The sequence below is a fragment of the Schistocerca serialis genome, chromosome 1 (genome assembly GCF_023864345.2).
Source record: "Schistocerca serialis cubense isolate TAMUIC-IGC-003099 chromosome 1, iqSchSeri2.2, whole genome shotgun sequence".
NCBI lineage: Eukaryota > Metazoa > Arthropoda > Insecta > Orthoptera > Acrididae > Schistocerca > Schistocerca serialis.
In genome coordinates, this window is record NC_064638.1 from 279001297 (window position 1) to 279029174 (window position 27878).

Genomic DNA, 27878 nt, shown 5'->3' on the forward strand with positions numbered 1-27878 from the left:
GCGTCGCTTAGCACTGAGTGCAGAAAAGTGTGGCCTATGAGGAGCTACTCGACCAATATGTCCGGTTCTTTTGAACTCCCTACGCACTGTGACTGCGCTAGCTGGACTACTGGTAGCGTTTTGGAACACACGAGTGATTCCTTTCACTGATTGCAAGAAATTTTTAACAGTCACTCTTCGCAATTTCGGATGGTCACTGTCCGTCAGTACTTGAAGCTTGTCTCGTGGTTTAGCTGTAGTTGTTCGTCGCATCTGCATCTCATAGTCACGTCAGTGACAGTCGATTTGTACAACTTTAGAGGGATTGAAACAACGCTGATACTCACGTGGCATCCGATGACTAGTCCAAGTTCTAATCACAGAGCTGCCCTGATTGCCCCATTCTGATTATATTGCTTCTCTACTGTCAACACAATGCACGCCGCCTCCTTTTATACTGGTTGATCCACATATGGTGTCATCTGGTGGTCAGTCCCGCATTACAAAGGTGTGTCCGGATATTTCTGATCAGATAGTGTATTTTAGGTGGCCTTTATTAGCTGCCTGACCCTGCAATAAAGCGGAAATTACATCTTTATGGTCACGGATAGCGACTTAAAACTACAGTACAAAAAGAGATCAAGTGAATGATAAAACTAAATGCTTCCAGGTATGAAACATCCTGGCAGATTAAAACTGTGTGTCCGACCGAGACTCGAACTCGGGACCTTTGCCTTTCGCGGGCAAGTGCTCTACCAACTGAGCTACCGAAGCACGACTCACGTCCGGTACTCACAGCTTTACTTCTGCCAGTACCTCGTCTCCTACCTTCCAAACTTTACAGAAGCTCTCCTGCGAACCTTGCAGAACATGGCTTAGCCATGTCTCCGCAATATCCTTTCTTTCAGGAGTGCTAGTTCTGCAAGGTTCGCAGGAGAGCTTCTGTAAAGTTTGGAAGGTAGGAGACGAGGTACTGGCAGAAGTAAAGCTGTGAGTACCGGACGTGAGTCGTGCTTCGGTAGCTCAGTTGGTAGAGCACTTCCCCGCGAAAGGCAAAGGCCCCGAGTTCGAGTCTCGGTCGGACACACAGTTTTAATCTGCCAGGACGTTTCATATCAGCGCACACTCCGCTGCAGAGTGAAAATCTCATTCTGCTTCCAGGTAATTTAGCTTCAACACCGATATCTCCGAGCCCTCTGATATGAATCAAGCTTTGTGAGGGCCACGGAGTAGAATATGAATCCAGGAAAACATGAATTGCTGTAACAGAAGGGTAGAAGATGGGATCATGTACTTATCTCAACACTGATGTGCATGTTGTCAAGGGAGAATTAGACACCAATGTCAGATCAGTTGTTTAACATACAATTCACAGACAGCTAGAACTGTGTGCTGGTCACTGGCTCATGTTTCTACACTCCTGGAAATTGAAATAAGAACACCGTGAATTCATTGTCCCAGGAAGGGGAAACTTTATTGACACATTCATGGGGTCAGATACATCACATGATCACACTGACAGAACCACAGGCACATAGACACAGGCAACAGAGCATGCACAATGTCGGCACTAGTACAGTGTATATCCACCTTCCGCAGCAATGCAGGCTGCTATTCTCCCATGGAGTCGATCGTAGAGATGCTGGATGTAGTCCTGTGGAACGGCTTGCCATGCCATTTCCACCTGGCGCCTCAGTTGGACCAGCGTTCGTGCTGGACGTGCAGACCGCGTGAGACGACGCTTCATCCAGTCCCAAACATGCTCAATGGGGGACAGATCCGGAGATCTCGCTGGCCAGGGTAGTTGACTTACACCTTCTAGAGCACGTTGGGTGGCACGGGATACATGCGGACGTGCATTGTCCTGTTGGAACAGCAAGTTCCCTTGCCGGTCTAGGAATGGTAGAACGATGGGTTCGATGACGGTTTGGATGTACCGTGCACTATTCAGTGTCCCCTCGACGATCACCAGTGGTGTACGGCCAGTGTAGGAGATCGCTCCCCACACCATGATGCCGGGTGTTGGCCCTGTGTGCCTCGGTCGTATGCAGTCCTGATTGTGGCGCTCACCTGCACGGCGCCAAACACGCATACGACCATCATTGGCACCAAGGCAGAAGCGACTCTCATCGCTGAAGACGACACGTCTCCATTCGTCCCTCCATTCACGCCTGTCGCGACACCACTGGAGGCGGACTGCACGATGTTGGGGCGTGAGCGGAAGACGGCCTAACGGTGTGCGGGACCGTAGCCCAGCTTCATGGAGACGGTTGCGAATGGTCCTCGCCGATACCCCAGGAGCAACAGTGTCCCTAATTTGCTGGGAAGTGGCGGTGCGGTCCCCTACGGCACTGCGTAGGATCCTACGGTCTTGGCGTGCATCCGTGCGTCGCTGCGGTCCGGTCCCAGGTCGACGGGCACGTGCACCTTCCGCCGACCACTGGCGACAACATCGATGGACTGTGGAGACCTCACGCCCCACGTGTTGAGCAATTCGGCGGTACGTCCAGCCGGCCTCCCGCATGCCCACTATACGCCCTCGCTCAAAGTCCGTCAACTGCACATACGGTTCACGTCCACGCTGTCGCGGCATGCTACCGGTGTTAAAGACTGCGATGGAGCTCCGTATGCCACGGCAAACTGGCTGACACTGACGGCGGCGGTGCACAAATGCTGCGCAGCTAGCGCCATTCGACGGCCAACACCAAGTTTCCTGGTGTGTCCGCTGTGCCGTGCGTGTGATCATTGCTTGTACAGCCCTCTCGCAGTGTCCGGAGCAAGTATGGTGGGTCTGACACACCGGTGTCAATGTGTTCTTTTTTCCATTTCCAGGAGTGTATAAACGACTCACGGACCCGTGCCGTGTACAATGGCAGACAGCCACTCCATAGCCAGAAGTGTTATGACCATAGTGACGCGACTGAGATTGTGTGGAGCAAGGAAAGACGGAAGAGTAACTTGACGATACCTGAACCTGTGGGTTGATCAGTCAGGCGTGAAGGATGGCTCAATTGCACGGTCACTGACAGCGAAAGACACTGTACAGATTAATCTGCTGATCCAGATACACGTTTTTTTACTGATAGATATTACAATTCAGATATCGATTTTCTGAGCGGAGAATGTCTTCCGATCAAATATTCATGTTTACATTTGAATATATTATGCTGCTTGGGTAGTACAACACCAGCACTCTCGATCAGTTATCAGCAACTACGATTCAAATTTCGTTTTGATAGATTTGCTTTTTTGTTGAGATAGGTGGCATATGACTAATGGAAAAAGTGAAGCGTTCAGAAGACTTGATAGGATGCCTGTGTTGCTCTGGACGCGTACACACCAACGGCAGGCACGTAAATGATAACAGCTTATAACGATACAGCCTTCCCCAAAATACCAAGCTATACCAAGAGGACAGCGAGAGCGGTGATAACGAAAAGGGAAAATAAAAAATAGAATCATTAAACCAAAAACGGAAACAAAGATGGAAAACATTAACATCAGAGCTGAACTTTACCCACTCCAGCAGAAAGGCATGGTCACTGCCTTTTTTTATATGCATCCGGATAGTTATCGAACAATTCAGTGCTTCCTAAAGCCTTGTATGTGTGTCTTTATATGTATCAACCGGTCCTATATGATAAAAAACTTGATATTCATTGCGAAGGCGTGTGGAATGTTCTGGAAGGACGTGTGTTGTCATAATTATCGGTGGATTGTTGTCGTTGACAAAATTATGTACATATACTAAATTAAGTAGCTAATAAAAATTGAAGTAGTAAGTCCTTAGCAATAAATAACTAGAGACTCCAGAGACGTTAGCAGCAAAAATCATTGCCTCTAATTAACAAAATGGTAATCTAAAAACCCAGTAACAGAAGACTTCACTATCTTGAGAAACAGCTCAAAAGTTATTACCAAGCGATGTATTTTCATTTGTTATTTATTTTTATGTCTTCCTCTGTAATTAATATTCTTTGTAATTACATTTATAATTAACTCTCCAACTCTTTACATCTCACAGTTTTCCAATTTCCAGAATTTGTGGTCGTATTTGTGCATTTTATATATGTAATCGGATAAAGCACAAGCTCTGTACTACCACTGAATATTAGTAACCAAATCCAAACTGTAATTAATTACGTAAATAAAGTAATACGAGAGAAATTATTGTAATTAAAGATCAAAATGATTTTCTTATGGAAAACTAAAGCTATTACTGTAAACGATTGTCATTGAATATTGTATTTTATACCTTATTCGGTTGTAACATCAGTTTCTTTACATTTTGTAAATTTTAATTGTAACATCAAAATTGTACAAAATTAATAATGCTTTATTTTGGAAGTTCTATATGAAGCGATGCAGCGATGCTGTGAGGAGTCAGTTTTGAAGTTACTTTTGGAAGTAAAAGAGATCAGTGAAGTCTGTCCGCGTTTTGTTTACATGAGGAGTGTGCAGTTCGGATGTCAATTAATGTGAATAAATTTTGTGAACCATCAAAATTTCGCATTCATTCATCAATGGAACAGGCAGAAGAAACTTACGTTAAGTAACATTAAACATGAATCGTTACTTTTTTTTTTTTTACTTTGTAGTGTGGGCTGAAGAGATCATCCTTGATGACTTATTCTTCTAGGATGGGATGTAAGGATAAAAGGAAAACACTTAATTTGTTACACATTCAGTTAGGCTTGTGCTCCCAATGGGTACTTTAGCCTGCTGTCTTTGGTGATGTCTATCTGTTGTGGAGTGTAGATGTTTCTAGGCTGTTATGTGTGACAGCTTACTCGTGTTATGACAGATCGCCTATGGGGGGTGAAATGTTATTGACTTCGGTACTCGATACTTGTGCCATCTTGCAGGATTTAGCGTTCCTACCGATTCTAATTGTCGAACTTCGTCCCTAAGGGCATCGATCTTGTCAAAAACTCGTAGAGCCTTGTCATGGACCTTCTCTTGTACAGTGGTCTCGTGGAGTGCGGTGCGGATGTCGACGTTTCGTGTCCACCATGGAGCTCCTGTGATCCATCGGTAGCGAATGTTCTGCAGCGTTTGGAGTTTGCTGTAGTTGGAGGCGCACGTAGTTCCCCACGAGGTGGAGCCAAATAACATTGAGGGTTCCACCGTTGCCTTATACAGTAGGAGTTTAGTTCAGATGGTTCAAATGGCTCTGAGCACTATGGGACTTAACTTCTGAGGTCATCAGTCCCATAGAACAGAACTACTTAAACCTAACCTAAGGACATCACACACATCCATGCCCGAGGCAGGATTCGAACCTGGCCATCTTCTGGGCTGCCGACTTCTTGTCGTCAATATGCTGCGTAAAGAGCAGTTTTTTGTCATGATAGACACCGAGGTACTTCATTCCCGGCGACCATGGGATAAATTGATCAGCTATTTGGAGTCTGTCGTTCAGAACTGGTTTCCTTCGTATGAACAGAACGGCTGCCGTCTTCGTCGGGTTGATCGTTATCTTATTTTGCAGCGCCCAGCGTTCCATTACAGCAAGTTGCCGTAGCATCCCAGCGATTAGCTGGTCCAAGTGTCGTCATGTTGTCAGAAAGGCCGTATCCTCCGCATAAAATCTCGCCGTAACAAGGGGGACTGTTGGGATGTCATTTATACATAAGTTGAAAAGCAGAGGCCAAATGACAGAGTCCTGCGGAATTCTGGGGAGATAAGTTTCATTTCGCAGTTTTTATCGTCGACTCGGACATATAGTTTCCTGTCCTGCAGGAAGTTGCCTGTGACTCCAATGTAACAATCCGCAATAGGGGTAGTGCGATGTAGTTTGACGATAAGCTGTGGCCGCCACACCTTATCGTAAGCTTTTTGGATGGCAAGGAATACACCAATCGTGAAGTGCTGCTTGTTGTATCCTTCTTGTATCCGTTCGGTAATCCGTAGATGTTCAAGTTCGGCAGATAACTTGTCCTTGAAACCGAATTATTCGGATCGTATAACAGCATGCGCTGTAAGCGTGTCATGGAGCCTCTTCAACAGCACTCTCTCGAGCACCTTTCAAATCGGTGTTGCTTATGGAGTCGTTGCCTGGCGCGTTATTCCGAGTCTGCCGGATAATTTTACGGATCTCTGCTGGTGTGGTGAGTTGTGGGCGGCTCTGCACAGGCGTAGTATGTTTGTGTTTAGTGTAGTTACCAGGCGTGGTACAGTATAGCCTACAAAGGTCGTGAGCAGCCCTGGATGCTGGGTGAATGCTGTGAAGGACACCGAGGTGCGGCATACTCGTGTGAGACGGCGTCTGAAAGGGACATTACTGTGGATCTTCATTCGGCCGGTTGGTCGAATCGTGCAATATGCACATTTGTGGGGCATATTGATGTGACTGAAGCCGGATATCAAACTTCAAGAGAAGGAGAGAATTAGCATACTCGTCGCCTAGGTTCCGGTCGGCCACCACAAGGGAGGGTCGCTGTGTTGTTGACTGAGAACATCGTAAGCGCTTCACATGTGCACGTAGAATCCGATAATGCACTCCCAGCCCGTTCTGTGTCATTCCACGCCATTCGTCGGAGACTAACAGCAGCTATACCAGTAAATTTCCTTCATATTCGTTGTCCACAACACAAGCGTCCGCATTTGTAGTGATGCCTTGACTGAGAAATATGGACTGCTAATGAATGGCATCGCACTGTATTACATAATGAATCGCCGTTCTGCACAACCCAGATTACCATCATCGGTGTGTGTGGCGGCGATCTTGGGATAAGTCCCATTCTTCGAGTGTTTTGGAGAGGCACAGCGGTGTTACTGCTGACGTCATGGGGTATGAATTCAGGTTAAGGCTGCTAGTGATTTAGGGAATTCTGGCGGCACAACGGTACGTCTCGGAAATCTTTCTGCATGCTCCTGTGTTACCTCTCACGCGGCAGTATCGTGGTGCCATTTTTCATCAGTACGATACCCGTCCGCATAAAAGACGTGTCTCTATGAAATGGTTGCTTGATGCCAAGGTACTCCTATAGCCAGCGAAGTCCACAGACCAATTCCTCATAAATGTGTGGACCACCTTCGACGTCGACTTCGACCCAGCGTCAGTATCCAGGATATCACAGACCCATTACAGATTTTGTTGACCAGCTTGCTTCAAGAGACGATACCACAGCTTCATACCACCTTTCCAAACCGAGTCAGTACACGCTTCAAAATAAGAGGGGGTGCAACGTCATATTGATAATGAGCTCATTATGCCAAATTCTTAGTAAATTTGTCTCGATTTTGTCGTCACTGAAATTTCGTCACATACCTTCTCAAGTCGTGACGTGTCATTTCATTTCCTCCTCCCCTTTGCGGTGTTTCCCATTTTTTACACTACTGGCCATTAAAATTGCTACACCAAGAAGAAATACAGATGATAAACGGGTATTCATTGGACAAATATATTATACTAGAAATGACATGTGATTACATTTTCACGCAATTTGGGTGCATAGATCCTAAGAAATCAGTACCCAGGACAACCACCTCTGGCCGTAATAACGGCCTTGATACGCCTGGGCATTGAGTCAAACAGAGCTTGAATGGCGTGTACAGGTACAGCTGCCCAAGCAGCTTCAACACGATACTACAGTTCATCAAGAGTAGTGACTGGCGTATTGTGACGAGCCAGTTACTCGGCCACCATTCACCAGACGTTTTCAATTGGTGAGGATCTGGAGAATGTGCTGGCCAGGGCAGCAGTCGAACAATTACTGTATCCAGAAAGGCCCGTACAGGACCTCCTGCAACATACGGTCGTGCATTATCTTCCTGAAATGTAGGGTTTCGCAGGGATTGAATGAAGGTTAGAGCCACGGGTCGTAACACATCTGAAATGTAACGTCCACTGTTCAAAGTACCGTCCATGCAAACAAGAAGTGACCGAGACGTGTAACCAACGGCACCCCATTCCATCAGGCCGAGTGATACGCCAGTATGGCGATGCAGAATACACGCTTCCAATGTACGTTCACCGCGATGTCGCCAAACACGGATGCGACCATCATGATGCTGTAAACAGAACCTGGATTCATCCGAAAAAATGACGATTTGCGATTCCTGCACCCAGGTTCGTCGTTGAGTACACCAGCGCAGGCGCTCGTGTCTGTGATGCAGCGTCAAGGGTAACCGCAGCCATGGCCTCCGAGCTGATAGTTCATGCTGCTGCAAACGTCGTCGAACTGTTCGTGCAGATGGCTGTTGTCTTGCAAACATCCCCATCTGTTGACTCAGGGATCGACTGCACGATCCATTACAGCCATGCGGAAAAGATGCCTGTCATCTCGACTGCTAGTGATACGAGGCCGTTGGGATCCAGTACGGCGTTCCGTATTACCCTCCTGATCCCACCGATTCCATATTCTGCTAACAGACATTGAATCTCAACCAACGCGAGCAGCGATACGATAAACCGCAATCGCGATAGGCTACAATCCGACCTTTATCAAAGTCGGAAACGTGATGGTACGCATTTCTCCTCCTTACACGAGGCATCACAACAACGTTTCACCAGGCAACGCCGGTCAACTGCTGTCTGTGTATGAGAAATCGGTTGGAAACGTTCCTCATGTCAGCACGTTGTAGGTGCCGTCACCGGCGCCAACCTTGTGTGAATGCTCTGAAAAGCTAATCATTTGCGTATCACAGCATCTTCTTCCTGTCGGTTAAATTTCATGTCTGTAGCACGCCATCGTCATGGCATAGCAATTTTAATGGCCAGTAGTGCTTTTTTGTAAGGCAGATTATGTAATACCTAACTTTGCCCAACATGGCTTTTGAAGTGGTGTTAAGGTCCTCCTGTAGTGCAAACTACGTTCATTCAGCTTGTCGAATTTCTGCGGAGAGAATCCAGAACGCTATACACACGTTATCCAGCTTTCCAGTACCTCATTCTTCGTGCCGAAACTTAGCGCTGCGAATGTACAGTTTGCTCAATAGTTCACACTTGTCTTTCAACAAAGATGTCGCAGCGGCAATTGGCGTAACCTGTACCATATTGATTCTTCAAGATGTTACAAGGGACATTATACAGATAAGGTCACATGTTCAGATTTCGCGATATCGTGCAGTAGACCGCAAGCTGGTTCATATTTCCAAGATACAGCAGTGACGTCGCAAGCTGCGACTGGGAAGTATAAATACTGCTGCTAGCGGGCAATTATTAGAGGTGAGCAGTTTTAAGAGTCAGTGACATGCTTAAGGTTCAGGCACTTCTGCTGCTTGCGGCAGTGGCCGCTATGGTGGGCGCCACAGCGGGACAGCTGGCGTGGTGGCAGTCCGGCGTCATCTACCAGATCTACCCACGGTCCTTCAAGGACAGCGATGGTGATGGCGTGGGCGACCTCAACGGTAAGACACGGAAGGACATTCTTGTACTGCGACTGCGTTAGACGTGAATCAAACTCTGTGACCAGAGGTAGACAAATACTGTATATGGAGGTGGAGGGAGAGAAATGAGGTCATACGAGTAGAGATAAGAAACGGAAGAAAGACGGGAAATACTGAAGTAAAAACAGAGGAGGGAAGGCAGAAAAGAGGGTTAAAGGACACGAGGATGGTGAGAAAGAGCCAGACACATGCGTAGAAAGAGAGGGAGAGATGGGCGGGGGTTTGGCATGAAAAAGAGAAAGAAGTGACAGAGGGAAATATGAGGAATGATAGTAGAAGAGAGTGACGGAAATTGGGTGAGGAAGTTGCCAGGAAGGACGAGAAGAAACAATAAAGACAACAGGTAGGATAATATAGGGAAAATTGGCCAGTGAAGAAATAGACTAGAGCAAAGGCAGGTGGTGGCTCTGATGGAGGTGATATACAGCACTTTTTAGTAAGAAGATTAAGGTCTAAAGAGGAAGCTGCCAACATAACAGACAGACGGAAATTAAAGGGGCAACCTAAATAAACAGGCTATATATAACCTTTGTGCTTTTGTTCGCATGGTATGCATTGGCGTGTGTGTGTGTGTGTGTGTGTGTGTGTGTGTGTGTGTGTGTGTGTGTGTGTGTGTGTGTGACAATGAGAGAGACGTAGGTGAATGATAGGTACAATGTATAGAATGGAAGGAGGGATAATAGAAGATGGCAGGAGAGTGAGGAAATGTGATGCAACAAACAGGTAGAGACAGGGGTGGTGAGAGGAGACTAGGAAGGGCAAGAGAGAAATTATTGAGAAAAATGTAAAGTGAGACAAAAACAAAAATTTGGCGAACAATGGAGAAATGTAAGTAAAGATTAAGGGAAAGAGACAAGGCAGAAAATAAAACAGAGATATGAGACAAACAGGAAGGGGACAGGTATAATCATGGGTAATGTGCTAAATGTTTTGTTACAAGTGAGTATATCTGTGTCATTGGAGGGATACTGAGAGTGTGATATAAACATATTAGATCATTACTATCGATTCAAGATACACCTCTCAAAAACGTCCAGAGAGCAACAAAGTTTTCATAGATTTAATTTTAAGAATCTACAACTTTTTTGTGTAAGACAGTTATGCAAATAAAAGCAAATTATTAATGTCAATAAGTACTCACAAGCCAAAACACATGGACGACTGCAAAAACTACGAAGATCCAGAACCCACATTAAAGCAGTACTAGTGGGGAGAACGACAAGCATAATAATAGTAGAAATAATTTTTTGTATCATAGAGATTCGCTGTGAACTATGAGGAAATTAAGCAAATCATCTCTCGAAAACGTCATCACTCGTCCTACAAATACAGATGTAAACGGTGATTTTAGCTATTTGAACTTTCTACAAATGATGTTTATTTCTGTGTCTGACAGACAGCAGTATTATCTTCTGCTTTCTACCTTCACTGTGTCAGTCAGTAACAGTTATGTCGGCAACAGTAGCTAACACTTGACATTTGGATCCATCAGGCACTTAATTCAGACTGATTACTAGCTAATCTTTTCCCAGCACTCCATATTATTCGGTTAGTGGCAGTTGGCAAGATACGATAAAACTGCACGTAATGGTTTAAGCTTTGGTACACACTTGAGCGCTCCATAAAATAAAGATATAACCTCAACTTCAAAGTCCTGAAGCGTAAGATATATTAGCACACAATAATGCGGGCAGTGTTGCATGAATATTGACGTCCCACCCTTACCGACCAGTTAAATTTGAACGCTGTCAACAGATCTACTTGCGGGATTTGGGTTCCCACTTCGGAAAAATTGTCAACAGAGACTTTGTGCTCCAGTATCTACTATTGCTGTGGACACTAAGAACAATGTCTCATGATGTCACTGGGAATGTGAGATCTGATGAGATGTTAAAAAATCCGATGGGTTTAGATAAACGTACTATATTACCACTGCTGGGCTTTAAAACTACAACAACTTGAGGGTGGTTGTTGTTGTGGTCCTCAGTCCAGAGACACGTTTGATGCAGCTCTCCATGCTACTCTATCCTGAGCAAGCTTCTTCATCTCCCAGTACCTACTGCAGCCTACATCCTTCTGAATCTGCTTAGTGCTTGGTCTACCTCTACGATTTTTACCCTCCATGCTGCCATCCAATACTAAATTGCTGATACCTTCATGCCTCAGAACATATTCTACTAACCGATCCCTTCTTCTAGTCAAGTTGTGCCACAAATTTCTCTCTCTCTAACTCTATTCAATACCTCCTCATTAGTTACATGGTCTACCCATCTTCAGCATTCTTCTGTAGCACCACATTTCGAAAGCTTCTAATCTCTTCTTGCCCAAACTATTTATTGTCCACATTTCACTTCCATAAATGGCCACAGTGCATACAAATGCTTTCAGAAACGACTTTCTGACACTTAAATCTATACTCGATGTTAACAAACTTCTCTTCTTCAGAAACGCTTTCCTTGCCATTGTCAGTCTACATATTATATCCTTTCTCCTTCGACCATCATCAGTTATTTTGCTCTTCAAATAGCAAAACTCATTTACTACTTTAAGTGTCTCATTTTCTAATCTAATTTCATCAGCATCACCCGATTTAATTCGACTACACTCCATTATCCTCGTTTTGCTTTTGTTGATGCTCATCTTGTATCCCCCTTTCAAGACACTGCTCATTCCCTTCAACTGCTCTTCCAAGTCCTTTGCTGTCTCTGACAGAATTACAATGTCATCGGCGAACCACAAAGTTTTTATTTCTTCTCCATGGATTTTAATTCCTATTCCCAATTTTTCTTTTGTTTCCGTTACCTCTTGCTCAATATACAGATTGAATAACACCGGGGATAGGCTACAACCCTGTCTTACTCCCTTCCCAACCACTGCTTCCCTCTCATGTCCCTCGACTCTTATAACTGCCATCTGGTTTCTGTACAAATTGTAAATAGCCTTTCGCTTTCTGTATTTTACCCCTGCCATCTTTAGAATTTGAAAGAGAGTATTCCAGTCAACATTGTCAAAAGCTTTCTCTAAGTCTACAAATGCTAGAAACATAGGTTTGCCTTTCCTTAATCTTCTTGTAAGATAAGTCGTAAGGTCAGTATTGCCTCACGTGTTCCAGCACTTCTACGAACTGAGCTTCCCCGAGGTCGGCTTCTACCAGTTTTTCCATTCGTCTGTAAAGAAGTCATGTTAGTATTTTGCAGCCGTGACTTATTAAACTGATAGTTCGGTAACTTTCACATCTGTCACCACCTGCTTTCTTTGGGATTGGAATTATTATATTCTTCCTGAAGTCTGAGGGCATTTCACGATTTCATACAACTTGCTCACCAGATGGTAGAGTTTTATCAGGGCTGGCTCTCCCAAGGCTATTAGTAGTTGTAATGGAATGTTGTCTACTCCCGGGCCTTGTTTCGACTTAGGTCTTTCAGTGCTCTGTCACTCTCTTCACGCAGTATCGTATCTCCCATTTGATCTGCATCCTCTTCCATTTCCATAATATTGTCCTCAAGTACATCTCAGTTGTATAGACCCTCTATATACTCGTTCTACCTTTCTGCTTTCGCTTCTTTGCTTAGAACTTGCTTTCCATCTGAGCACTTGATATTCATACAAGTGGTTCTCTTTTCTCCAAATATGTCTTTTAATTTTTCTGTAGGCAGTATCTATCTCACCCGTAGTGATACACGCCTCTACGTCCTTACATTTGTCCTCTAGCCATCCCTGCTTAGACATTTTGCACTTACTGTCGATCTCATTTTTGAGACGTTTGTGTTCCTTTTTGCCAGCTTCATTTACTGCATTATTATATTTTCTCCTTTCATCAATTAAATTCAATATTTCTTCTGTTACCCAAGGATTTCTACTAGCCCCCGTGTTTTTACCTACTTGATCCTTTGCTGCCTTTACTATTTCAGCTCGCAGAGCTACCCATTCTTCTTCTACTGTATTTCTTTCCCCCATTCTGGTCAATCCTTCCCTAATGCTCTACCTGAAACTCTCTACAACCTCTGGTTCTGTCAGAGGGTAGCATGTAAAAAATGTGAAATGTAGTAGTTGCCTGGGTACGTAAATGGTTAACACTACAGCTTAACAGCACGACACACTGTCCATACATATCAACGTGACCACCTGTCAACATCCTGAATAACCATCGCTTGTAGCGCGGACCGCTGTGACACGTACAGGAAGACAATCAGTGAGGTTCTGGGAGGTACCAACAGGCATGTGTAGCCATGCTGACTCCAGTGACGTGGCAAACTGCGCTAGGTTTCTCGGTTAAGCATCCGTGGCGATAACAGCCCGGTTGAGGTGGCCCCACAGGCACTCGATTGTTTCTAAATCCGGGAAGTTTGGTGGCCAGGGGCGTATGGTAAACTAATCCTGGTGCTCTTTGCATCTCGTACGTACACTGCGAGCTGCGTGATACATTACACTGTCCTGCTGGTAGATGCCATTTTGCCGAAGGACACCAAACCGTGTTTGGGGGTAGACACGGTCTCCAAGGACAGATGCATACTTATGTTCATCCAGTATGCCTTGAAGAATGATGAGATGACTCAGGGAATGCCTTCAGGCCTGGGCCCTTCCGACGATTGTTGCAAGTCATTTGCTTTCAGATTTCTCAAGCTGTGTGGGACAGTGCGCACCTGTCCAATGGAGCATAAAAAGTGATTCATCTGAAAAGGCCACTTGTCGCCTTTCAGTTACGGTATTGAGAAGCAAATTACAGCCTTCGTTGCCTATGAACAGTAGTCAGCATGAATGCACGAACCAGGCGCCTGCTGGGGAAGGCCATGCTCAGCAACGTTAGCTGAACGCTCGTTGCGGAGACACTGCTGGCAACCCTCGGTCCATCTGGGTGGTCAGTTGGTAAACAGTTCCAAGTCTACTAGTCCGCATACATCTCTGCAGCCTTCGTTGACCCCTGTTATCTATAGCCCATGGTCCATCACAGTTGCCTTGGCGTCGATTTAGATAGCGTCATTTTGTCATCCATGGTATATTTTAACCACAGAGCACGCGAACAGTTCACAAACTTAGCCATTACGGAAATGTTTCCCCCTTGGTCCGAAAGCCAATGAACTTGCCCTTTTGGACTGCAGATGAATCACTACATTCCTGCATTGCGACAACGATGGCACTGTTTCCGGCGTTCCTCGACAACCTTCACATACCGTCCACTGCTTGTGATGCCACCTGCTATCTGTGAGTGGTCACCGAACGTTGTCGTCTATCATAAGTGGTGTTGACATTAATGTGATCGTCTGTATAAGGAAAATTACCCAGTGAGAATGTCATTCAAAAATTGCAATTAAATCTTATTCGTTTGTGACAAGATTGCATTGTGTATGTGCATCACTAAGCGCTAATATATAACCAGACTGTCGCTGGATGTCAGATCTCTCCACAAACTTACCACATATATGTCATTTTGGAGTCCAACGTCCAATGATGTCGCTTTTCAAGATACTGAGATCGTATCTACGAAGTGGTGGGCGAAAAGACCAAAGTCTTACATCTTTTGTAAAGGGAAGTCTAGAGCGAACCGTTTTTCACTTCATGGGTGGTGGGTTATTTGTATACTTAAAACCAGTTACATAGTACAGGTGACATAGTGTGTGAGGCAGGAAAGAACACGTATTGTCTTACAGTATTAAGGAAGTGCTGGGGCAAGGCAGGAGCATATACACTCCTGGAAATTGAAATAAGAACACCGTGAATTCATTGTCGCAGGAAGGGGAAACTTTATTGACACATTCCTGGGGCCAGATACATCACATGATCACACTGACAGAACCACAGGCACATAGACACAGGCAACAGAGCATGCACAATGTCGGCACTAGTACAATGTATATCCACCTTTCGCAGCAATGCAGGCTGCTATTCTCCCATGGAGACGATCGTAGAGATGCTGGATGTAGTCCTGTGGAACGGCTTGCCATGCCATTTCCACCTGGCGCCTCAGTTGGACCAGCGTTCGTGCTGGACGTGCAGACCGCGTGAGGCGACGCTTCATCCAGTCCCAAACATGCTCAATGGGGGACAGATCCGGAGATCTTGCTGGCCAGGGTAGTTGACTTACACCTTCTAGAGCACGTTGGGTGGCACGGGATACATGCGGACGTGCATTGCCCTGTTGGAACAGCAAGTTCCCTTGCCGGTCTAGGAATGGTAGAACGATGGGTTCGATGACGGTTTGGATGTACCGTGCACTATTCAGTGTCCCCTCGACGATCACCAGTGGTGTACGGCCAGTGTAGGAGATCGCTCCCCACACCATGATGCCGGGTGTTGGCCCTGTGTGCCTCGGTCGTATGCAGTCCTGATTGTGGTGCTCACCTGCACGGTGCCAAACACGCATACGACCATCATTGGCACCAAGGCAGAAGCGACTCTCATCGCTGAAGACGACACGTCTCCATTCGTCCCTCCATTCACGCCTGTCGCGACACCACTGGAGGCGGGCTGCACGATGTTGGGGCGTGAGCGGAAGACGACCTAACGGTGTGCGGGACCGTAGCCCAGCTTCATGGAGACGGTTGCGAATGGTCCTCGCCGATACCCCAGGAGCAACAGTGTCCCTAATTTGCTGGGAAGTGGCGGTGCGGTCCCCTACGGCACTGCGTAGGATCCTACGGTCTTGGCGCGCATCCGTGCGTCGCTGCGGTCCGGTCCCAGGTCGACGGGCACGTGCACCTTCCGCCGACCACTGGCGACAACATCGATGTACTGTGGAGACCTCACGCCCCACGTGTTGAGCAATTCGGCGGTACGTCCACCCGGCCTCCCGCATGCCCACTATACGCCCTCCCTCAAAGTCCGTCAACTGCACATACGGTTCACGTCCACGCTGTCGCGGCATGCTACCAGTGATAAAGACTGCGATGGAGCTCCGTATGCCACGGCAAACTGGCTGACACTGACGGCGGCGGTGCACAAATGCTGCACAGTTAGCGCCATTCGACGGCCAACACCGCGGTTCCTGGTGTGTCCGCTGTGACGTGCGTGTGATCATTGCTTGTACAGCCCTCTCGCAGTGTCCGGAGGAAGTATGGTGGGTCTGACACACCGGTGTCAATGTGTTCTGTTTTCCATTTCCAGGAGTGTAGAATCTGTTGGAAATGGCAACCTTAATGTGATGCTGAGCGAATTTGCACGACAGGAGCAGACAGACGGCAATGTACAGTGCTGGTTTAGTTTCAACTATTTAGTGGTGGTTGAGTTAGGAGAGAGATCAAAGAAGATTTCATTGCTAGATGTAGCTTTAGTGATCCGATGCTATGAAATAGAAAATCAATAGGTTGAAATTTTACTAAAATTTCAGCTGTGTCATGGGCTACATAATCATTATTAAGGAATACGTCTACAATTTTATCGATACACAATGAAATTGTGGCAAAGCTGTTTTGAATGAAAAGATACCCGTATGGTGCAAACCGAATAGTGGCCTGTAGGTAAGATCGTCGACCTTCAGGATTATTCTAAGGGTTAATAATTACGACCGTGTATCAGTTTCTGCCTAGGTTAAGCGCCTGGGAAGGAGATGCTGCCATCCAAGTCCAAGGCATCACGTACCGACAGAGTGGAATGGATTGTGTGGGAGCAGGTACGGGAATCGATTGTGTGGAACTGTTGGAAGCAACACTCCCTTGTGTTTTCTCAGTACCCGAATGAAGTCTAGAGCAGCAGATACCGACAGAGTGGAATCGATAATGTGGAACCATTAGTAGAGAGACCCCGTTGTGTTGACTCAGCACCCAACTGGAGGCTAGAACAGCAGGTACTTACTGGCAGAGCGGAACGGAATGTGTAGGACCATTGGTGCGGAGACCTCTTTGAGTTTTCTCAGCACTTGAATGAAGAAATTTTCTGCCCAGAGCCTCCATTATACTGTAGGGACCGCTATGACAGGCCATCTACTGAGAAATGTTGTTCTCACACAGCTGGGAACTATGGTGCCGAGTAATTGTTTTTCTGAGAAAATAAATGGTTATTCCATCGAAGTACATCACTGATCAACAAATGTGCAGAATGGGAAGGACACAAATCAGAAAAATTTATTTTATGTGTTTACACATTTAGTGGTAAGAGTATGAGAATAGGTGATTTGTGAGCACACAGGGTGCGAAATTTGGTGCAAACAGCTGCCACGTCTAGAAGCAACAAAGGCAGTCACCGTCTGGGAACCGAATCGAATGCAGCATGGATGACGTCATTCTATCATACTTCAGCTCAGTGTTAGAGTTCATCAATTGGTGTGTCAGGTGAGTGGTGGAGTGCATGTCTCTCATTAACCTGTGACCGGATGGATTCAATGGGTGTCAGATCTGGAGAACGTGCAGGACAGGGGCAATACTCGAATACACTTTGTTTCGGGGGAGGTTAAGGAATAACGGGCGTTTTCTTGTTTTGCTATTTGGGGAGCAAAATAACTGATGATGGTCGAAGTAAAGAGGATATAAAATGTAGACTGGCAATGGCAAGGAAAGCGTTTCTGAAGAAGAGAAATTTGTTAACATCGAGGATAGATTTAAGTGTCAGGAAGTCGTTTATGAAAGTATTTGTATGGAGTGTAGCCATGTATGGAAGTGAAACATGGACGATAAATAGTTTAGACAAGAAGAGAATAGAAGCTTTCGAAATGTGGTGCTACAGAAGAATGCTGAAGATTAGATGGGTAGATCACACAACTAATGAGGAGATATTGAATAGGATTGGGGAGAAGAGAAGTGTGGTGTCACTGCCAGACACCACACTTGCTAGGGGTAGCCTTTAAATCGGCCGCGGTCCGTTAGTATACGTCGGACCCGCGTGTCGCCACTGTCAGTGATTGCAGACCGAGCGCCACCACACGGCAGGTCTAGAGAGACGTCCTAGCACTCGCCCCAGTTGTACAGCCGACTTTGCTAGCGATGCTACACTGAAAAACTACGCTCTCATTTGCCGAGACGATAGTTAGTATAGCCTTCAGCTACGTCATTGGCTACGACCTAGCAAGGTGCCATTACCAGTTTATATTGAGATTGTAATTATGTATCATCAAGAGCGATGTTCTCCAATTATGGATTAAAGTTAAGTATTCCAAGATCTTCGAACTTTATTTGCAATTCTCAAGACATTGTCCTGTTCCAGACCTGACGCCAGTCTGCGTGAGCTTAAACGCGTGCATTTCGGCCTCCTCTAGCAACACGGTGTTGGCTCTTCTGCCAACACAGCAAGAAGTTTGTGGCACAACTTGACTAGAAAAAGGGATAGATTGGTAGGACATGTTCTGAGGCATCAAGGGATCACCAATTTAGCATTGGAGGGCAGCGTGGAGGGTAAAAATCGTAGAGGGAGACCAAGAGATGAATATACCAAGCAGATTCAGAAGGAGTACTGGGAGATGAAGAAGCTTGCACGGGATAGAGTAGCATGGAGAGCTGCATCAAACCAATCTCAAGACTGAAGACCACAACAACATCAACAACAAGGCGTATCACAGTGTAGTAAGGATGTAGAGTAGGATGAAGTTTGAGACACTAGCCTGAGCCGGCTGCCGTGAGCGAGCGGTTCTAGGAGCTTCATTCCGGAATCACGCTGCTGCTACGGTCCCAGGTTCGAATCCTGCCTCAGGCATAGATATGTGTGATGTTCTTAGGTTAGTTACGTTTACGTAGTTCTAGGGGACTGATGACCCCACAGATGTTAAGTCCCACAGTGCTTACAGCCATTTGAATACTAGCCAGGAAGGATCAATACGCAAAGAAGTGGAGTATGGAAGTACTAAGGAATGAAGGGATACGCTTTAAGTTCTCTGTGGCTATAGATACTGCAGCTCTGTAGAAGAGGAATGGAAACACTAAGGAGGCAATCACAGAAGTTGGAGAGCAAAACATAAGTATAAAGAAGAAGCACGAAGAAATATGGGTAACACAAGAAATATTTCAATTGATCGACGAAAGAAGGAAGTATAAAAATGTACAGGAATACAGAAATACACGCCACTAAGGAACGAAATAAACAGGAAGTGGAGGAAAGTTAAGGCGAAATGGCAGCATGAAAAACTTGAAGAAATCGAAAAAGAAATGACTGTCGGAAGAACTGAATCAGAAAACAGAAAAAACAAAACAGTCTTTAGTGAAATTAAAAGCAAGGGTGGTAAAGCAAAAGGTGTATCTGGAATTCCAGTGTTAAATGCAGAAGAGAGAGAGCGGATGCGTCGAAGAGTACATTGAAGGAGTCGATGTGGGGGAGGATTTGTCTGACGACATGATGGAAGAAGAAATAAGGACCGACAGAGAAGAGATAGGGGATCCAATATTAGAACCAGAATTTGAAAGATCTTACGATGGCTTAAGATCAAATAAGGCACAATGGATAGATAACATTACACTGAAGTTTCTAAAATCATTGGCGGACGTGCCAACGAAACCACGTTTCACGTAGGTATCTAGAATGTATGAGACTGGCGACTTACCATCAAACCTTCCGAAAAAATCATTCACTTAACAGCTCATGGATCCAAGTTACTAGAACAATAATTTACAGAAGAATGGAAAAGAAAACTGAGGGTGCGTTAGATGATGATAAATTTGGCTTTGGGAAAGGTAACAGCACCACAGAAACAGTTCTTACGTAGGTGCTGATACTGAAAGCTAGTCTAAAGAAAAACCAAGACACGTTAGTACGATTTGTCGGCCGTGGAAATGCGTTCGACAGTGTCAGATGGTGCAACACGTTCGAAATTCCGAGAAAAATAGGGGCAAGCTACAAGAAAATACGGGTAATATGTAAATGTACAAGAACAAGACGAGACAATACGACTGGAAAATCAAGAACGAAGTGCTCGAATTAGAAAGGGTGCAAGACAGAGATGTCGGCGATAAAGTTCGCTGATGACGTTTGTATCCTCAGTGAAAGTGGAAAATAATTGTTGTATATGTTGGATGAAATGAACAGTCGAATGGGTACAGAATATGGACTGAGCGTCAATCGAAGAAAGACGAAAGTAATGAGAAGTAGTATAAATGAAAGCAGCGAGAAACCTTACATCAGAGTTGGGGATCACAATGTAGATGAAGGTAAGGAATTCTGCTGTCAAAGGGCATACCTGGCCAAGACAGGTCTACTGGTATTAAAAATAGGCCCCAGTGTGAGGAAGAAACTTCTGAGAATTTACGTTTGGAACACAAAATGTATGGCTGTCAACCACTGGTTTTGGGAAAACCAGAACAGAAGAGAATTTAAGCATTTGAGATGTGGTGCTACGGGAGAATGTTGAAAATTAGGTGGATTGATAAGGTAAAGGATGAAGATGTTCTTCGCAGAATCGGCGAGAATATGAAAAACAGGTGACAGGAAGGAACAGGTGACAGGATATATGTTAACACATCAGGGAGTACCTTCCATAGTACTAGAGGGAGCTGTAGAGGGTAAAAACTGTAGAGAAAGGCAGAGACTGGGATTCACCCAGCAAATAATTGAGGACGTAGCTCGCAACTGCTACTCTGACATGAAAAGGTTGTTATAGGAAACGGGGTGCGTCAAACGACTCAGAAGACTGATGACTCAAAAACAAAATACAAAAATTTCGCTTTGTGATATTGCAATTTTAGTGGTCAGCAGTGTACAAGCACCGTTTGTACGATCTTTGGTAAAGTCATGGTGTACAGTATTAGCAGTTACAAAAATATAAATAACCTCTCATTTGCACTAATGAAGGAATACCAAGTGTTCCCGAAGGGCGAGCTTCGGTAAACGGACGGCGTACAGTAGTAACTGTTTTTAAAATAGACATCTAGTGACCAGTTCCTATAGTAACTGCAAATACTCATGATCCGTCTATTAATTCGAGTGAGGTTTCTTGTTAGTGCTGCATAGTTGGCTGTCAGTTATAATAGTGTACATACACATCAGAAGCAAGGACTGTATGAAATCGCTTGCTGAGAAATTTTCGATGGAAATGTGGGTAACTGTTAGAGTTGATACCTAAAAGTTATATATTGAAACCTAAATCAGTTTTGTGATTATCCTCTGTCTTTTATAAACTGTTTCCCGTAGAGCAATGATTTAAAAATGTCCAAACTTCAAGCTACACCGTGATCAGGAGTTCCTGTTAAACTGTAGGTTCCCATGTAATTGACTGCGCAAGTACAATGGACAGAGGAAGATAAGGACGCAGTAGCTGCAATAAAATCATGTCTGTAAAACCACATCGGTGTTCAGGTAAAAATTTGGGTTGAGGAATGCTTTGCTTTTATTTTATTTCTAATATTTCTACTTTGCAGAATGAGTATAACGTGTCTATTGTGGAATGGTTCGGAGTGATTCAGACGGGACTATGTAAACTAAAGTGTTGTGATTCTACTAAAGAAAATATGAAAAATTTTTGTGGGTTGGGTGTCATGGTCAAAGCATCATTACATACTGACCATAAGCCTTCACTGGGTGAGTATGAAGCATGAATCTGCCGTTTTGAAGGAACCATCCCAAAATCCTCCTAAAGTGATTGGGAGAAACAGACGAAAACCCATATCAGTACAGTCATGTGGTAATTTCAGTTCTACATTTTTTTTCGAATAAGTGTGTACTGTTATAATCCTACCGTCGCTTTACATTCTATGTGCGTCTATTATCGACGAAGGTGGCCACATTGGGTAAAGTTAACGACGTGCGATATGGTGATGTGGAATGGAGCAAATAAGGAGCCAGTCATTTCCACGTCAGGTGCTGTGAGACATATAGGCAAAGAGGATTAGCTATTTTTATATAGCCGTAGTGTAAAATTATATTAAATGCTCAAGTAGTATAATGTGAAGTAGGGGCTCCTGACTGGCTGGCATAAACAATCCTTGTGCTAGTCAGTCTAGTGACGACACCGCTCGAAAAACTTGACATGTTCGTGGGTCATCGCGAGCGGTCGATGCAAAAGACTTCATCATCGACACTAGATTTCAGTATAGTGGTGGAGAATATTCGTGAAATGCATGTGATATTTAACTTGCTCTATAGATGTATGTGTGTTCCCTATCCAGAATTAATTTGTGGCCTAGCCGTATTAATGTAAATTGTGCTTTCCAAAAGCAAATCAACTCTGTACTGTAAATGAGACGTGATTATTGTAAGCAAGTACAGTCTTATCCTGGCTTAGCACTGTCTGTTGCAGGTGACATTTTCATTTGAATAGTTCCTGATGATTTTGCATCCACCTGCGACGAGGGACAGAGGTGAAAGTTGAAGTCGCAGACGGTTTTGCTAGTGAATTACAAAGAAGATTTTGGTCCGTTGGATTTCTCAGGTTAGGGAATCTGCACCATTTAGCACAACATAGTAACGACTCTGTATAATTCCTAAATGCTACGGACAACTTGTGCTATCACTACGCTGATCCTCCATTGATTCGGTCAACCAGGGTCCTCATGGTGGTCATATTCTGGCGATGGAAATTTATCTCTATGATCTGAAACAGCTGTCTCTACATTTGTTAACTGCACAATTTAGATCAGATGAGCAGCTTGTACTCGTATTCTTATTCTTTACTGAGCACGACCCACTTCGCTTTCACAGGTGTGATTGAGAAGCTCGACTACCTTCAGAGTCTAGGAGTAGCAGCGATATGGCTGTCACCCATCTACAAATCCCCGATGGCGGACTATGGGTACGACATATCAGACTACAGGGAAATCGACCCTCTGTTCGGCACTATGGAGGACTTCGAGGCCCTTTTGGAAGGTGCCCATCAAAGAGGTACGTATCTAAGGTATCAAACATGTGTATTATATCGGCACAGGAAAACTTACTGGACGATCTACTATTCCTGGATTTACATGGCAGGAAGACTGCAAGATAGTGTCATGTCAGTGGAAATTTCTGTTTCTTCCTTACAATGTTATTCTTGTTGTTTTTAATTTTCTAGCACTATATTTGTTATCGTTCCGTCACAATCAATATATTCTTTGAGATACATGTGTTTTTTTATCTTCGATTTGAAGAGTGGTGATAGACTCTTCATTTATACAATTTATATTGTCAGAAGTCTCAACTGACTACATTACATGGTATGCCGTCTTTCACATATCCAGAAGCTCCACACGTTGTCAATAACTGCAGTATGGGTAGTGGCTATTACTTACGAATTATTGTCATAGGAAATAATTGCAAAAGAAATCCGTTGATCTGAAGGCAGAAGCCGTTTATCAGCTGCGGTAACTAATCACAATTTCTTTTTTATTTTTGAGGGTACGGTCATCTAAATTTCTTAACGAATAATGGTAAAATTTCTCAAGAAGAAAAGGTGAATTTAGCTTCTAAAGAGAATTGTATCAGTGGATATAAGTGTTGAACTCAACAACGTCCTGTCTCATTTTAAAGTTGGATTGTGCATATAAAATTTCTGATGGAGTTAACTAAACAAAACGAAAAAGTTTTCTGTTGGATAGGTATCACATCTGTGAGAATCCATGGATGCTCATGTCAGATGCACTTCACCCATTTTTTGTTGTTGTGAAAGTGAAAAATTATCAAGCACATTTATTTATTTTTAATGAAAGAAGTATTCGTGTTGTAGATTGTGCAGTACAGGGTAGGAAAATCCACAATTTTTTTGTATTACACGTGTGGTCAAAGGTATACGGACACCCCTACGTGATGAGAAATTGACCACTACACGTCACGAAAGGCTCACCAGCCGGTGGTCGGTGGTCGATAGCAAAGCCATAACAGCAGAGTTGGTCGGGAAAGCTCAGTGACTTAGGTGGACTATTCATTGGATGCCATCTACGTATATCTGGGACATTTCAACCCTTGAAATCAGGGGAAGCAATCTCTCGTCAGTTCCCAAGTGCTACCAGTAGATCAGCTAGCACAGTCGTCGTGCGCAGAGAGCTAAAATAATGGGTTTTAGTGGTCGAGCAGCTTCTCATAAGCCACACATTTCTGTAGTTAATGCTGAGTGCTGATGACGTAAAGAGTGACGCCACTGGGCAGTGGATGACTGGGAATGAGTGATTTTGACTGATGAATCACGTTATACACTGTGGCTATCCGATGGAAGAGTTTTGGTTTGGCGAAAGCCTGGGGAAGATCTGCCTTCTTGTGACGTGCCAATAGTGAAATACAGGCGGTGTTATGGTATGGGATGTTTTTCATGGTACCCTTAATATGCTTTAAAAAACGCTAAATGGGGAAGGATATGACCACATTTAAGAGCAGTGTGTACTGAGTTCAGAGAGGAACAGTTCGGAGACGATTGTTTGTATCAGCATGAAAATGCACCCTCTCATAAAGAAACGCTGAGAGGCAATGGTTTGTGGACAGTAATACTCCTGAAATGGAATGGCCAACCCAGAGTCCGACCTGACCCAATGGAACATCTTTGGGCTGAGTTAGAAGGTTAGAGAAGAAGAATGAGGTATCATTCTACCACAAACATTCAGAAACCGCATTGAAATTGTCCCCAGCAATGTTCGAAGAGTTATAAAGGCGAAGGGTACGCCCAATCCGTATTAAGTTTGTGAAATCAAACACCTTTCAGACATCTGAATTTCCAAATCATTATTTTATTAGGCTATCAGTTTCGGCAATACAGTTCGGAGCCATCTTCAGGCCTCATGACCGATATGTAGGGAGATGCAGTCGAAATACGGGCCAGCATTCAAAGACTGCTATCCGTAGATTTTTGAGACTGAGTGTGTCTGCAGAAGCTGTTTGAAGTAATCGCTGACTCAAAAATCTACGGATACCAGTCTTTCAATGCTGACCCCTATTTCGCTGGACCAAATGGGGACTCTTGCTACACTCCAGTCAGGGGCCTGAAGATGGCGTAATATATCGCCGAAACCGGTGGCCCAATAAAATACCAGGTTGGAAATGTAGACGGCCGAAAGGTGTTTTATTTGACATTCTGTACTGAACAGCCGCGGTTCCGCAACATCTGGGAAAAGATGGACGTAGAGCAACCCATACTAATGCCCTCTAATAGGTGGCAGATTGTTTTTATTTGATAGTGTATATGCCGCAAGCATATAAGAACTTTTGCCAAAGGTAAAAAAGGCTACAAAACCGATGGTATAGTAAAATGTTTTTATTTTATATGGCTGAATTCCGAAGTGAAAATCAGTCAACATTCGATGTGATACTATGTGCAGATATAAAGGTGATCCTGGACTTTGTTCCCAACCACTCCAGCGACGAGCACGAGTGGTTCATAGCTTCCAGTGACCCAACACACGAGAACTACGAGAAGTACAAGGACTACTACGTCTGGCTGGACGCCAAAGAAGACGGATCAGTGCCCAACAACTGGGTAAGCTGTGCCACACATCCCATGTATCACTATGTAAATGGGGCGATTTGTTGACTTCTAGCTAATCGTTGAAAATTTTGTTAAAGAATGATAACATTTTTCAATTTCAGTGCTAACTGCCTGTATCACTTAAGAAATGAATGTGATTGAAAATATTTGAACTGCTCAGAATACTTCACCTGTGTGTAAAACAGTATATCTATTTGTCACCAGTTCGAACCTAGTCATTGTGATCTGTTATAATGAGTGTTTCTGGAATGTACTGAAGAAACGAGGTAGAATCACTATCTTCGTTGTGTATATTGCGGTGAGAGATTTTACTGGAAGTGTAGTGTTTGTGTTGTTATGGATGGTTTTGTATGTGAAAGGAAGGTGGAAAGCATGACAGACAGTGTCATACTGCTAGATTTCAAGCAGCGTGATTCGAACTAGCTACTTCTGAGCTGCCCCCTACCATGTGAGCCATGTTAGAGATGAATGTAAGCAACTGTTGGTTAGTTATTTGGGATTTTCTGTGAGGTGCTGGGACTGCGTGCGGCACAGATCGTATCTGTAAGAAAACTTATTGAGAGAACAGAAATAATACCACAGGTGCTTCACGCCAGCTACAAGAGTGTTCACAAGACCAGTGTAGAAACAACGGATCATTCCATTCCAGTAAATGCTCCCAGGCTCTTGGAGGGACTAACGGATGACACATTCAATGAAACCTGTTGCTTTCTTATCAGAAAAACGTCGACACCACACTAAATTCTCTGGGACGCTCTTTATAAACGAAATCTGAACTTTCCATGGCCGATACGCTAGTAGGTCATCCAACTAAAATAACTGACACTTGCAGTGTGACGACTCTACGATAATGTGACAAACTATATGCCTGTCAGACAACGAGCTTATCATATAGTCTGCGGTATATCAGAATCTCGTTAACAACTCGTAACATTAGGTTCCCTGTCTGAACGCTGTAACCCACGTCTTCCCACTACTGTACAACGTTGTTAGGAACATCAAGACTAAGGTTGAATGCTGACCACTATATTTTGGACTTGACAGAACAACTGTAGTGAACTAAATCTACTTACCACTTATGGTAATGAAAGCCTCACTGTTCAGCTTAACGCGTAACTTCAGTTTAATCATTAGAGTTCTTGATTGCTGAGTGCATTTTGAAACGTTGCCAAGCAAGTAATACCCACGTTCCCAAAGCGATTAGTTGTTTTTTTAAATATTTATTCATTTACTGTTTTCTTTCAGTCTGTAGTCTAAATACAAGAACAGACACGTGAATTGGCTTGAATATAGCACATAATATTGTACCATAATTTCAAATTTTTTAGTATAACTAAGCATTATGGTGTTTCAGGGGGAAATGTCTACATACAATATCTGTATAAAAAGATAAAAAAATGGCTGCCTTGTCCATTTGGCCACATGGCCCACAGACATATGTTCATATGGAATCCAGAGATCACATGGTACTAGTCTGCTACACTACACTGCATTGCTGGATCACAAATTTTGTAACTTACAAATCTGAAATACGGTGCTATATAACACTACACTACACAGCTCTACAGTACAGTACACTACTGTACTTGGTACCAGAATCAAGAAAGATTTCTCATTTGCCTGCATAGTTAATCCCTGGTGCGCTGAAGTACAACTCAAGATTCAAAGGGACTGCGCTGCTGTGCCAGCCAAGGTGTGAACAATTGGGTTATGGCTTGGGAGTCCAAGAAAATTCGCCCTGGTCCTCCCCGAGGCTCATCTCGTCACTGCCTCCGGAAGACTGTTGCAGTGGGTGTACTGTCGCAGATGCTTAATCGTGATGTATGCTTGGTTGTCTCTCTGTCATGCACGCTTGCAGTTCGTAAGCTGATATCTTAGCTGTCAGCGATTTCAGCTTATGCAACAGTTTCTCGTTCCGTATTATATTATAGACTGTTGTACTGCCCAACACATTCCTGTCGCTGTAAGCAACATCTCGTCTAATGGCACATTCCCAGACGATGTGGTCTGCGCTGCTGATTGTTCCACATTGACAAATATCTGTAGTGCGCTGATGTATTTTCAGTAATTAGCTGGGATATGAACCATGTGTCGACAGGTAGCGTATAGCTCCCTCGGTCTGAAAAATTATGACATTTTTGATCTTTATTTTATTTCAGGAAGGAACTGGTGAGTTCTCCTTCCTGTTTCTGCCCTGTCCCCCATGTCTTGT

At 44.3% G+C, this 27878-nt stretch overlaps 1 protein-coding gene across 1 annotated transcript in view; it reads left to right on the top strand.

Annotated features, from left to right (window-relative positions):
• Positions 1-9221: 9221 nt before the first annotated feature.
• Positions 9222-27878, top strand: part of LOC126465766 (maltase 2-like) — a 48250-nt gene continuing 29593 nt past the window's right edge. Inside the window, exons 1-3 of the mRNA XM_050096336.1 lie at positions 9222-9333; positions 22921-23100; positions 25500-25657. Of these exons, the coding sequence (XP_049952293.1) occupies positions 9222-9333; positions 22921-23100; positions 25500-25657 (450 nt within the window). The remainder of the gene's footprint in view (positions 9334-22920; positions 23101-25499; positions 25658-27878) is intronic.